The 14,776-nt window shown below is 38.3% G+C and overlaps 1 protein-coding gene across 5 annotated transcripts in view; it reads left to right on the forward strand.

The window, feature by feature from the left end:
* The first annotated feature begins 5,629 nt into the window (after positions 1–5,629).
* usp25 (ubiquitin specific peptidase 25) overlaps positions 5,630–14,776 on the forward strand; it is a 38,411-nt gene continuing 29,264 nt past the window's right edge. For 3 of the 5 annotated variants that reach the window (XM_032576360.1, XM_032576362.1, XM_032576361.1), the window contains exons 1-5: positions 5,630–5,853; positions 10,022–10,099; positions 10,326–10,470; positions 10,588–10,711; positions 12,417–12,579. In XM_032576360.1, coding sequence (XP_032432251.1) covers positions 5,812–5,853; positions 10,022–10,099; positions 10,326–10,470; positions 10,588–10,711; positions 12,417–12,579 — 552 coding nt within the window. In that variant the 5' untranslated portion in view covers positions 5,630–5,811. The remainder of the gene's footprint in view (positions 5,854–10,021; positions 10,100–10,325; positions 10,471–10,587; positions 10,712–12,416; positions 12,580–14,776) is intronic. The other 2 variants (XM_032576363.1, XM_032576364.1) reach the window with 1 other exon arrangement.

A 14,776-nucleotide genomic window follows, 5' to 3' on the forward strand; every position in this document is an offset into this window, starting at 1 on the left:
GTTAGTTTTGTCTTATTTCAAGGGCACTAGGATATTTGGATTAGAAACTAGACTAAAACTACTTGTCTAGTAGTTTTAGTTTACATTTTTGCAGTGTTGTCTTTTTTATGTTGCTTTTAGAGTAATTGCTTCTTCCTTGCTGAGTGAGCTTTCAGTCCATGTTGATAAAGGAATTGTGTCGCTGCGGATTTTTGTTTACAGACGTAGTGATCTTAGCGTATTTATACTATTTATAGTAAGCGATTAAAAGAAAATCTCTCAAACATTCTTGCACTTCACTTAGCAAAAAGAAAGAGTTGCTTAACCTACCTGCCAACAAACAGAAAATGTTTAGTTTAAAGTTAGAGAAAAAAAATTTTTGCGCATGCAAATGTATGTTTTGTTGTTGTCATTTGCTTAAAACTCAATGAAATTAAGGACTGCAGGTCGTCCTCGGCCTGATCCGGTCATTTCTCCTCCTGTTTTATTCTGCTGCAGGATTCCGAGGAGCTGGTACGTATCCAAAGCGTGCATTAGCTGAAATGAAGGAATATTCAAACTGCAACTAATGTCAGGGAAGAAAAACAAACCCCATTAATGCATCTGTGAGTGAAAGTAATTCTTTTGCTGTTGCAATAGAAACGGCAACGTAATATTTCACCGTCTTGATCAGTGTGAAAGGAAAGGCTTGAGATGTCGCAGCTTTGCCAATGGCACAAGTCAATAACCCGAGGCACTTTGTCATAGAGCTGCTGGATCAAACAGTCAAATAAAATTAAATGCTTCTGGAAGGGGAAAGAAACGACGGGAGCTACATTTAGTGCCTTCTTCATTTGTTTATGTCTTTAAGGAAGAAATGGATGCTGGGCACCGCACTGGACTGGACCGGACTGGACTGAACTGGACCGGATTTGTCCTCTGAAAAGAATATACAAAAAACCGATTAACAAAAATTCTAATATATTCCTGAAAACCTGGAGATATATTTTTAAGAAAGGTGAGATAAAATACCAACTTCAACTAATAATTAAAAATATATATATCTTCATCAATATCTTCATCAATATTAAGGAATGTGGTAGGTAAATTTTTTATCTTCCCTGTCAGGTCATGAACTTTAAATATTCAACATGCTAACTGGAGCTTGTAGATTCTGATTTGTCCCTCTTGTTTTTTTTTTTTCTTGTTTTATATTTTTTGTCACTCAGAAATGTTTCAGATAAAGAAAAACAGATTTCAGTAACAAAGAAAACTGAGTAAACAGAAATAATAATTTATTTTTTTAAAGGGAAAAAGCTCTCTAAGTCAACCTGGTTAAAGCAATTACTTTTTGGGTTAAAAAGAAATTGCTCTCTACACCTAGAACTGTTTGTGCCACCATGGGCAGAAATAACTACTATTAAACCTGCAGTAAGATTTTTACAAAAATATGTTTTTTTTCCATATTTATCAAAACTCTGTTTATGTTGTGACAATATGTTATGAGACAGATAATTTGTGGAAAAATCAAACCCGCAGTACTATTATTGTTGTCTCCAAAAATGCATCGTCAACCAACCAATCAGAAACCGGAGGAGGGTCTTAGAGTTGCCAAGCAACCTCGTGTAAGTGCTGCTGAATGTTCTTAACAAAACTGTTTGTCTGCCACCATCGATGGCCATGCTAACTACTCTTAATATTTCTGGTTGGCTATGTTGTGGTAAACCAGCTTTAGTCTAGCAGAGAGCAAAGGAGACATGAGAGTGATTGACAGCGATAAGACCCTCCCCCTGGCTCTGATTGGGTGTTTCTACCAAAGTGGTGTATTTCTGTGGTTAGTACTCTCCGAACACTGGGAGAAGGCAGAGGAGTTAAATTTTTCACAGATTATCTGTGTTACATTATACTGTCATGCCATAATGATAATTTTTAACAAATATGTAAAAAAAAAACCACAACTTTAAAAAAAAAAAAAAAAAAAAGCTACATACTGCACCATTAAGTGTCTAAAACAATTGGAAGCATATCAGTAAAATATAACATTTAAAATGTATTCTGAAACTCTTAAGTGTGATTATAAAAGCACAATCAGAAGACATCTATTAGGAGCAAACCCATTTCTTATTAACACAACTATATTCATGCATGTTTTTCCTTCTCATAATCTAACAAAATGGCCATTTACTGTCTCTATCATCAGAAGCCATTAACAATGAGATGCGGCAGCATTTATGTGGCATTATTGAGTCAGGCAGAAAGAGAGTGGGTTTTAAATGTCCCGGTGTGGGTGAAGCTATCATCTTCACAGCCCTCAGGCTAACTTTCAGGATCCAGTTTGATCCTCAACAAACTAGTGTTCCCTCGTCGCATCGCTTCTGCTCAGGCTGCTGTTTCGTCTGCGCCGGTTGATCCACCGTTTTGCTTCCTGACAGATTTTCTCTCGCCAACACATCAGCCTCTTGCTCCAAGGTTGCCCTTGTGTGTGTGGTGCGTCTCCTCAGGCGATGAGGAGAATCTCGGGAACCTGTAGTGAGCAGTTAGAGCTCATTTAGTTTCTCGGCGTAAAAATATTGAATGAGCCACGACGCTAAAAATGAAAAGTAACACGACTTTTGTGGTTAGGAATATTCAGTTCATCTAAATGCAGTTCAGCCCTGTTGCTCCACAGGAGAATGTTGCCATCTGCTGACGAAAGAGCGCAATAGCAGGTACCGACTTCAATGAGACGGTGTGTTTCCACTTTTCTTTTCAGAAGTGTTATTTTTTTTTTTAAATAAGTCTATTTTTTTTATATGTAAAACTTACAATGAAAGTGAACTAAATCCTGTGTTGTATTTCAGATCTCCACTGCTGTTGCCTGTTTTTAATTTTTTAATTTATTTCTGAATGTCATTAATATTTATTTGCACTACTTCTCAGACCCAGTTCGCATCAGAAAAGGCCTCTGACTGTGTCACTGTTAGATATTGCAACAAGGATTTCTGAACATCTGAGGAGTGACCCAGTTCAGTGCTAGAAACTGGGTGTCTTTCATCTTGAAGAATGTTTTCTCTGTTTGAATAATAAGGGCAGGGCTGGGAGAACTGCATATTAGGTGGTGTTATATTCACAATATTAGTTCAGTGAATGAAACCAAAGACTAAATTGCTGTTAATGTAAGCGCTTATGTGTGAAAAACGTCGACCGTATGGGAAGTTGTTTACAATTTCAGAACATAGCGATGTTTCCAGCATCCTGGGATGAGACTTTAATCAGTCGTCAAATGATTATGAAACAAAACGCCTTGCAACAAAATATTTACGTCCATTGAGCTTTTTCACATTTCGTCTCTTTAAAGCCACAGACTTGGGTGCATTTCTTTGGATTTTAGGTCCTTCATTTTATTTTGTAATCCTGCATAAAGTAGAAAGTTATTGTGAAGTTGAAGGAAAATGATTTATGGTTTTCAGATCTTTTTATTTTGCAAACCAAAATCTGAAAGGTGTGGCGTGTGTTTCCCGCTGAGCCCTACTGAGTGACTACCGCCTTTCTTTTGGGGCGTGTCGCCACCGTGTTTGCAAGTCCAAACAAGAATTTGTGCCCGTTCCTATTTGCAAAATAACTCCAGCCCAGTCAAATAGTCTGAACATGATTCTCAGTGGTATTTAGGTATGAACTTTGACTGGGCCATTTTAACACATGATTATGTTTAGATCATTCCATCTATGCTCAGGCTGTATATTTTGTGTCGTTCTTCTGCTGGAAGGCGAACCTCCACCCTCCATCTTGAGTCTTTTTCAACCTCTAACATGTTTTCTAGCAATGCTACCCCGAGTTTAGCTCCATCCATCCGTGTTTTTCCACCAACTCTGACCAGATTCCTTGCTCCTGTCAAGTGAAAGGATCTCCAGATGAGACTTGGGATTCATTCCACTTCAGTCTGTGCTCGACACGCCCTGGTGCAATTCAAAGTGGTACATTGCATTCATATTTCTCGAGCTAAACCTGACCAAATGTATCTCATATTAGTCCCATCTGCATTAAGTGTAAGATTTCTCCTTGTACTCCGTTCCATATTTATTGGACTTCTCCTTCTCCGTCTGAGTTTTGGTCGTCAGTATTCCAAACATGTCACAATTTCCTAGCTGTCCAATTGAACTCAATCCTTTTAACAGCCGTTTTTGACATTTTCCTATACTCAAATTTGCCCAGATCAGAGCCGGACATTTTGGCTTTCTCCTCTTTCTTGGCTCGTCGGGTGATTCTGATTAAATGTAGGGACCCCCTCCTCGCCCTTCCATTCCTTCTGGATTAGAGATATTACAGCGTGCTGCTTGCATCTGGAGAAAATCTGACTCACTAATAGGGGGAGTTATAGCCAGATTCATAGACTATTGAGACTTTTTATGATTATCTTTTAGAATCCAAGAATTACTTTTTTTCTGAGTAACACTCCCTTTTTGTTACTAAGTTCAGTGAGTGGGGAGAGGGAGACTGTGAGCTCTACTTCTATTTAAGCGCTTTTGAGTGTCCTACGAAGCACTAAACAAGCTGCATTCTGTATTTTCCAGACACATATGGCCATTTTATGGCACAATGAAGGAACTATGTTACCTTCGGTTGTTATAAAAATGCTGCATATGTCAAATATGACTTAAAAGAAATTTGACTTCCTAATTTAACGCTTTGAAATTGGGCCTCTGTCTCTTTAAAAAAAAAAATTGCTCCTTTTGAGACTCCGCCTTCAGGAAGTCATCACAACATTGCTTCTCTATTAACCCTGTAGTAAATTTTTTTTTACTAGTGTTGCGCTGAGAAGCTAGCATAATGTGCGCAATTCCACCAGCTGTTTGCTAATTGCTGCTGGGCTCTGTTAGGCTCCCAAACTCCTCCTAGGAGGAGCTGCTCCTCAAAGGCGGTGCTAGGTCCACCCAGGCGTTTTGCATAGCTGAAATGGTTGCCAAGGGAGATTAAAGGATTTCTAAAACATGCACGAAAGAATCAAGGCTACGCTACAGGTACGCTTATGATGAGGGAATAACATTATAACCACCAGATTCCCTTGTCTTGTCTCCTCTGTCCTCAGTATTTTCAGGATTATAAGAAATAAGGTTTAGTTTCAGCTATGTTCGACAACTCGGAATAATTTGACAAAATGAGATGTTCAGAAACCTTTAAATCAGGTCTGTAGATGTTACTTCCAGTGTTTTCTAAAATTAAAGTTAATTTTATTTGTTTATGAAACAGATCTGTTCGGTTCATTTAATCTGTTTTAGTAATTAACTTGTTCTTATTTAGTATCTCATTCCTTTTCCCTTCAAATTTAATTACTGCCTGTTAAATTAATTTTCCTTTTAATGGACTTCCGTTTCCGTGCTTTCAGTTGACTGGAGCACGACTGGCTTCAACAAGAGCACAAAGCATAATCTTTAGGTTTAGTCAGATGATAAGTTTAAAACAGATATTTTTTATTTTATAAGATAATTGAAAAGAGGACGGACGGAATGTTTTCTGTAAAAAAAAATAAAAAAATAAAAATACTTGTGTTAAATGCATATCTATATAGCTAATACCTCCGACCGCAGAAAAATTATAATATGTATCAGATCCTGCATGCCCTGGCTAATGGTAATGACGTATTTGCGGTTTAGGCAGACATGAAGAATCGATCCCTGCTCTCTCGCGAGCGTAGAGCAATGTTGTCATGCCTGCTGACGAGCTGCGCTAGTCACTCTGCCATGGCGGCCGTAATGTCGCTGATCAAGGAGGGTACATCGTAGCGTCTTGTTTGAATTCGCTTTTTAGGTTGACGGGTACCGCGCGTGTTTCGTTGCTCTTGGTTTGAATTTAACAGCATTTATCTCCGAAGCGGCCATGACCGTGGAGCAGAATGTCCTCCAGCAGCATTCTCAGAAGGTAAGCCTGTTGTGGAAGATAACTTAACGGTTAGCTAACTTTAGCCTAACTGCATCGCTGCATAGTTTTATGACCCAACAACAAACCGGAGTCCGCAAGCCAACGTCTTGGTTAGTTAGACTGGCATTTAATTGCGGATTAATGAGTTTTTTGGGAACCTATTGTGAAGAAAACAATTTAGAACTGCTCGGTAATTCCTCTTTAGTAAGGCCCAATGCTACGCAGCTGACCAATATTATGCTAGCTGTTTGTTAGCTGTAGCTAACGGGACCGTGTTATGACAATTTTGAGCCAAGATCGTCTTTGTGAAAGCTGGCTGCTTGTCAAAGTGTCATGTATAAAACAATAAATTAATTTAGTAAATTCATATGCCGTTTGTTTTTCTAAAAAGCAGCCCAGTGGCAGTTTGGGCTTTATTGCTGGTATTTTTCCTCGTCTTCTTGTTAAATACGTGTTTTAATTCAACCAATGGGCGTTGTACTGGAGAATCTTTGGGTGGGCTTCCTTAATCAGTGGTATTTATATGTGCAGTGCTGCATAAATAGCAACGCTGCGTCTACGAGTGCGAATGTTTCCTTGGTTACTCATTACATAGCTGATGTCTTTGTTTACAAAGCGTGGCCAACGGCGAAGGCGGCATACAGCCGAGCCCTGATGCGATTGAGTAGTCAGATAGCGAGCCAGGCGTGTGATGGTTCATAGCCGGTAAGGCAGATTATTATGTTACATCCCATCATGCTCTCATTTTACCAAGGGGCTTTTAGAGTCCACTCCGTTGCTTTAGATCCGTGTTTTCACGGGATTTAGCGTGGCCACCGTGCGTAGCTCCGGTTGGTGAAATGCCAGTTTTACGTTTTGTCGCTCCACGTATGTGCAGTGGTGTTACATAATCAAGGTTAAATGTCCTGCTTCTTGATACACTTCTTGTGAATCTGACATGGCTTGGGGTAAAATAACTACGGAAGCTTCCACCAATGACTCAAACCTAAAAGTAGCAGCGTAACACAAACCGCCCTGACCTTCACAGGGCCTGCAGTTTCAACTTGAGTAACAATAATGGCATTTAAAACGCACCTTTTTTTTTTAGTGGTTGGTGTTTGTAAACAGTGCCGACCACTCCTCCTAACCCTGATTTGAAATATTAGCAACAGATATTATTATTGTTATTATTATTCAACGCATTTAAAAAAAAATCTGCTCAGTGTTTGTATACTCTGTTAAGAGAGAGTTTTTGGAAGTGTCGGGTGTGGTGCCATTTTTCATGTGATGTCCTGTCATAGGAATGGACTTTCCTGTCAGGTTGTTTTGTTTTCTTGTGGTACAGAACCAAACAGAGACTGGGTCCACTCTTGTCTGTAACCCTCTGCTGAGCCCCAGAGTTGCTCTGGTGCCAAAGGTGTTTCACTGAGATTCACGTGTGTGTGCGTGTGTGTGTGTGTGTGTGTGTGTGTCTGAGTCACTGCTGTTGTAGATGGCATGGCCTAAAACTGTCTCAGGCTGAGCCCACTCCATACCTCATTGATCAGGAAGACACCATCCTGCACCCATCAGTCTTTCTGACGCTGACTGACTTTCATTGTCATGTCAGCCTCCGGCAAAGGGGTGAATGCTCTTCCATTATAAACAGATACTTCTTTATGTAAACTAGTTTGAAACTCAAATTGTCTACTCACACTTCATTTGACTTGGTTATCTCAAGAACAAATGGCGACAAGAGTCACCTTTGCTGTGTGTCCTTCCAGTTGTGCCATCTGTGTAAACAAGCAGATTTTCCCAACCCAACAACTGGAGACTTGGATCTACGATCCACAGCCGTGACTCACAAATGTTTTCTCCTGGGGTTGTTTTACTAGTTAATTTATTCTTTATTTATTGAAAAAAAAATCCAGATAATTTTTATTTAAAATATATATAAATAAAGGCACCAATCATTCAGCTGGACATCAGTATTGGCAAATTCTTTTCTTAATCAGCGCTGATTAGAGATTAGCAGGTGAGATTATGCTTTTCTCTGTTTGTTTCACACATCAGAATGAGGGCTGGGATTTTAACACGTTAATTTTGATTTATTAATTACATAGCTGTTAAGATGTTTAAAATTTTAATGCAATTAATCTTTTTTTCTTTTTTTTTCGTACAAAAGTCCTGAGTGGGAGCCTTTGCATTCGTGTGTTTCTGGTACACCTGTAAATCTGAAACGCAACCAGCATCCACAAAAACACATTTCTCTTGAATAGCTTGCTAATGTGATGGGATGCTGTAAAAGACCACTGTGCTAAAAAGGAGTTAGCCTATCAGCAAAGCTATTCAGGCCCAAAATAGCATCTCGATACTAAACATGTTGCAGCAGCACTTTGCACCAATCAGATGGTTGAATAAGCTAGATAGCATAATTGTTATTGAACTCATGCATCTATTTATTCAACAAATGTTCACCAAAAATTGTTTTTATTATTGAAAATGTTTTATTTTCTCGATGTAGCTTTGTTTAAAAATGCCATTATTAAATTAAACACCTTGTGTTTATTTTGTTATAAATCAGCACAACAACGGCACATTTTCACTTGCTAGTCATTTGCTGTGCCGTTGTTGTTGGCTTGTCTACTCCAAAACTTATGAACTTACACTTTTCATGCTAACGCTATATTTAGCCAGTTAGCCAGATGCTCAAACTGGACACTAATGACATGGATCAAAATGTTTACCGATGTTGTGATTGCTGTAATTTCAAATGTTATTGTTGCCACTGGATTTTCTAATATTTGTGACTGTAGTCCAGGTTGCATGTTGCCTTCATGAAACAGAATTGATTAAATATTCATTTTACTAGTCAGATTTTCATTAAACAAACTCTAGATATCTTCTGACAAGGCAAGTTTATGACTCTAGCATAATTCCCAAATGGTACGTAAGAATAAAGAAAGGAGATGTCGTGTAAAAAGAAAACATCTAAAAACAAGAAATGCCTGAAAAGAACAATAAAAACATAGTAGAATCTCATGCAGACACATTGGAAGAAAAGTTGTAGTGCTGTAACTGATCTCCCTTTTTCACTCAGATCTGGATCATTACATTATTTAGCATTTTACCAATTTTACTAACACTCCACAATCCTGTGTCAGCCTTCCTTTTTTGTGCCTGTTCTTTTTTTTTCCAGCTGAGATTTTCTAATACCTTTTTGTGAGTTTCTTCTACTGAGGTGATGCTGTGATGCATACCTGCATTGCAGAAGCAGCAGCCATGCAGAGTTTTCCACTTTCCACTTGTCGGATAAAAGTTTCATTAACTTAGTGCAAGTGCTGCTGTGTGACATCACAGTATTTCTCCTGGTGCTACGTTTTTTTTTTACATTTTATTTTAATTACCTTTTTTGTTGTAATTGTTGCAGATTCATAAGAGCACCATTCATAAGATTGCCAATATTTCCAATAGTTTGTGGAAATAATTCAGTCTGCAAATTATTTGTTTTTATCTTTGTGTTGTTGCAGTGAAGTAAAAAAAGGTCTGCTTATTCATTACATTTAGTGGAATTAGTCCAAGCATGGGTTATTTAGCTTACAGACTACACCTGGTTGGAAATCTAAACAGTACGGCGACTTTCTTATTGATGACAGTTATGAATAAGATTTTTGATATAGTTCAATTCCCACATTCATTTGGACGAGTTCATGCTCTCTTTATTGTGAACCTTATGGTTTGAATGGGATTCACGGCCTCTGGGATGTTTGATGCAACTGCAGAATAACATGAGCGCTTTAGGGACTTGAATGTCATGGCAGGCAAGTTAAACAACAAAAATATGACATTGTAGACCATCTGTAACTTTGAACATTCTAACGAAACATAGACTGAGACAAAACGTCTGAGAGTTCCACTTCAAATGAGAAACAACACAACATGTCGACTTTTGGTAACGGCAAGGAATTGCCGTCAGGTATCGTTGAACACAAGATGTAAGGACTGAATGACTTTTGTTCATCCTGAAATCACAGACTAGAAGTGCTCATTGCTGCCAGCTGGTATTTTACTGTTATTTTGTTACCGTTTGCTGACTTTCTTTGGTCCCTGTCTTTGTTTTCCATTTGTAAAGAGAATAATCGAGCCAATAACTCAACTGAGCTTCGCCTGGAGCTGCATTTTTATCGTTTTTCTGTCTCTCTCTCAACAGCACCAGCAGACGCTACTAAACCAGCTGAGAGAGGTCACAGGCACCACAGACATTCAGCTGCTTCAGCAGGCCCTGCAGGTACGGCTCAAAGCAAAGACCACCTCTCTCGAGAAATCTGTTTCTTTCCTCCCCCCGTTTGTATAAAACCGGGGTTAACATTTCCCCTTTTTTATAGTTTACTCTTGAAATGACACACATCCCTCTTAAGTCAAAATCTCATGCAGTTTGTATTTGATTCAACATAGAAAGTGTAAAATATGTCTTTAACTTTTCCTGCTCTGCTTTTTGTTTGTTTTCGCTGCAGGTGAGCAATGGAGATGTGGCTGAGGCGGTGGCGTTTTTAACAGAGAAGAACTCAAAGGTTCCTCAGCAAGATGAGACGACCTACTACCAGACTTCCCAGGTGGCCAGCGACAGATATATCAGCGTTGGCAGCCAGGCAGACACAAGTAAGCACATTACCTCAGAGTGGGATGACACAAAAATGGTTCTAATAGCAATATGTGCAAACGTTTTACGGAACATGAAATTTCTGTTAATGCTTTTTGTTGTTGTTGCTGCTGCAGATGTAATCGACCTGACGGGGGACGATAAAGATGACCTGCAGAGGGCGATTGCCCTCAGCCTGGAGGAGTCCAGCAGGGCGTTTAGGGAGACGGGCATCACTGATGAGGAGCAGGCCATCAGCAGGTGAGCTCAGGACAAAGATAGTGGAGATGCATCGATCCAATATTGATATCTGTATCGGTCCAGATATCAGGGGAAAAAATTCTAGATTTTTCTATTCAGTCTAACTCTATGCTTTGTGCTCTGATCTGTGTCATGCTTTATTTGTTTTACATCATATTTAAAATTCCTAATTGCACTTTCTGAACTATATGCTTTGGTTTATCTTTTACACGTTTGACCAAAGCAGTCAACCTATTGTTTGTCAGTTTGTTTCTTATTTATTTTAAATTGGCTGTTTGTGCTACTAAAAGAACTGACTGAACAAATGAAAGTTGTGTTGTTTTTACATGCTTACAAGCTTGTGAAACTGTTGGTGTGTTTAAGTGTGCTGTACTGGTGCAAAGTCATAAAATAAATTTATAAATCACAACATTTATGTCTATGTTTTAAAAAAAAGTTTGTGTTTATCTGTGTCGAATCGGTATAGGCTGATACTAAACCTCAGATATCTGTATAGGTATCAGAAGTGCAAAAAGTGGATTGGTGCATCTCTAAAAGATAATTATTTACAGTCATGGTTAGTTTTCTGTAGTAAACAGATTGATTACAGTGAGTATTTTAAGTGTTGGGAAGGTAACCTCTGGTCAGTTCGGCCGCCGTTTTGGTGGAAGCCAGAAAATTAGAATAAGTTAACTGACACTGTTTATATCTGTAGGGTTTAAAAGAATATTAGTGGATTTTAACTGTCTACCCTCTAACAGAATATTGTTTAGTTTTGTTTTTCCCAACATGTGCATTACTCTGAGGTTTACATTAGTTAATGCTGCTGGCTGCATCAGTTCACCTCATAGGACTTTTGCTGCTTTAACCACCAGTTTGTGAATATGATCAATAATTGCGTTTCCATTGACCTTATATTTGCGCAATTTGGAATATGAAAAAAATTTGCTCAATGGGAACATGGGAATAAAAAACGTCTTTTGTGTTAGGTTGGTTGAACATAGACATGTGGCTGAAAGCTGCTAGCCTGCAATTACTAAATAGAGCAGCAATCACAAGATCTACCAACCTCACTTCATTCATTGTTTACATCCAATTTCGCTGCTTCCCACTTTCGACAGCGCAAAATTGTGAGTCTGACACATCTAGTGTTAATTTCTGATTACATGTGACATTTGTTCAGACTAAGGTCGCTTTTAAAAACATGAAAACATCCCGACATATGTGGCCTTGATACGATTGTAAAAGAAAAATCAGATTTTTATTGAAAGTCGGATAAAGGTTAAATTTTGGCTAAAATGTCAACACTGCCGTTTGCAGGTCTTGTGATTGTTGATCCTAAATTGATTAATCGGATGGATTGATGTAATCTGCATGATTGTTGATGGGTGGAGACAACTACAACAAATTAAACTGTCTGAAGAGTAGACTGCTGGTGTTGTATCCCATTAAAAGGAACTATTTCAGTTTGAGTTGTTAATTTAATAAAATTAGCTAAAACAAGGATCCGTTTGACTAGATGCTAGTCTTACCTTCAAACTCACAGTAATACTCCATCCTTTTGCCTCAGTTACGGGAGCTGTTGATAACATCATAGAACTTCACTCCAAAAATCCAGACTTTCCCTTTAATTTTAGCAGATAAACTGTACAAACAGTTATGAAAAGCTCTTTTGTGTCAAAGTCAATAACTTTTTTTTAATGTTCCCTGGTTTCCGTTCTTGTAGGGTTTTGGAGGCCAGCATAGCAGAGAACAAGGCGAGTCTAAAGCGTACCCACACAGAAGTATGGAGCGACTCGCCCAACCCATATGACAGAAAGAGGATAGACAGCTGCCCAGTGGGTCTAAAGAACGTCGGCAATACCTGCTGGTTCAGTGCTGTCATACAGGTAAACGCGTAAAATATTGGTCCAAATTAGAGTTACACAAAAAAAGAATGGTTTCATCCACATAAAATAAGTGTATGCAATAGTAATGCCTAATGTTTGATGAGCATTATATTCTAACTGGGAGGAATTGAAATGATTTTTCAGCCTGTTGTATGAATGTTTGGTGGTGGTGGAGATATCCTAAAGGGGCAGTATTAAATAAAATCCTTTCTTTCTTTTTTTTTCTTTTTGTCGAGCTTTACATTATGTTATAATGTTATTCCCTCATCAAAAACATACCTGTAGTTTTGCCTTGATTCCTTCGTGCCTGTTTGAGAAATCCTTTAATCTCCCGTGGCAACCGTTCAGCTATGCAAAACGCTTGGTGGGACCAAGCACCACCTTCAAATTACGAAGCTCCTCCTTGGAGCTGCAGCAGTTTCCAAGCTTTCGAGGTTCCGCCTCACAGAGTTCCACTGTACCGCAAATACCCCACTCAGCTCCATCAGACTAGCCAGCAGCAGTTAGCAAACACCTGGTGGAACTGTTCATCTGCTGAACTCATTATAGGAGCTGCTTCTCAGCACAACGGTAGTAAAAACTTTGTTGGAGGGTTAATGGCGAAAGAATGTTGCTATGACTTCCTGAAAGTGGAGTTTCAGAAAGAGCTGGAGTTTTTAAAGAAGCGGAGGCCCAATTTCAAGGCGGAAAATTATAGAGTCAAATTTGTTTTTAGTTCCAATTTGATATATGTAGCATTTTTATTACAATTGGAGGTGACATAGTTACATGACTGTGCTGTAAAGTAATACTTGTGTGCGGAAAACACATAATACTGCCCCTTTAATAAGTATTATAACAATGTTAAAATGCAATTCATGCCAGTGATATATGCGGAAATGTTTTGTCAGGGCATTACATTTGCTAACATGGTTTCCCCTTTTATCAACCTTGCTTTCAAATTCAGAAGTAATTTAATAACTCTTCAGTCTTGGAATCTTTCAGACTGAAAATACTATAATCAAAAACCTTTTTTCTTCTAAATCCTGTTTGATGTATTCTTGTTTAGTTCCCTGGGGTTGTAATGATGTGAAACTCTAATTACTGGAATCATGTCAGCTGTTATAATGTTAGAAATCTAGGGAAGCTTAATCACATCTCATGTGCTGCTGGACTTGGTGGTAAAATGTGATCTGAGCTGAAATATGCCAAATGAACACTGGATACGCCATCACATGATGCTTGGCTTTTGCCTGTAATGTTATCCATACAGCTAAGAAGACAGCACTGCTTTAGCCTGCTCACTTTGAAGTAAACAACTTTTTTTTTTTTTTCCTGGGGGGAGAAAAAGTCCCAACCTTCCAAAGACAAGTATTCCTTTGCCTTAACGACACAACACTGTAATTTCACTAATTTATCAGATTAGATGAAATACTTTCATGCGTCAGTGTTTCTGACTCTTTTCTGCTTTCTGTGGGTAAAATAACTAATTCAACTCTAAGTTATCTTACTGTAAGTAAGATCCATCTAAAATGGGTGTCAAACTCGTCTTCATTTCATGCTACATCAAGCTCATGCGTGTCCTCAAAGATCAGGTTGTGGCAAAATGTATTGATAAAACTAACAATGAAAAAACTATTAAAATATTACAGCTGTCTCTGTGTTTGATAATTATTTTTTAAAATGACATTTTTTACCATCTTTTTACTTTGATGTAATTTGGCACAATACAAATAAAAACTGATTTGATTTGACTGATGTAATAATATTTAAGTGCATTTCGAAGTTCTTTTTATGTGTCACTTTAGAGTCTTGAGGGCCAGATAAATGGTTATGACGTGCCACAATTGGCCCACGGGCCTTGAGTTTGGCACATATGCTTTAAAATAATCAAAGTGTGATCGCAGGCAGTAGAAGTTAAATCAAAATTAATTTAAAAAAATCAATATGAGTAACATTTGCATTCTCAGCTTGCACACATTTCAGTAGAACTTTTAAATGACTTGAACAGGAAAAGCTTTTAATTTGAAAAGCAGAAAGGTTCTAACACAAACACTGCAACAATGAAACGAAACTTAACGAGAATATTCATCTGTTAGAGCTAAGGTCTATGGCTTATTTACTGTTGAAGCCATATGGACTCTGTTTAATGTAACCAAGACAACCAGTCAATTTAATACACAATGGTAACCCCAAAGGGACAACCTTAATCTCAAGA

This window comes from Xiphophorus hellerii, chromosome 11, assembly GCF_003331165.1.
Source record: "Xiphophorus hellerii strain 12219 chromosome 11, Xiphophorus_hellerii-4.1, whole genome shotgun sequence".
Classification (NCBI taxonomy): Eukaryota; Metazoa; Chordata; class Actinopteri; order Cyprinodontiformes; family Poeciliidae; genus Xiphophorus; species Xiphophorus hellerii.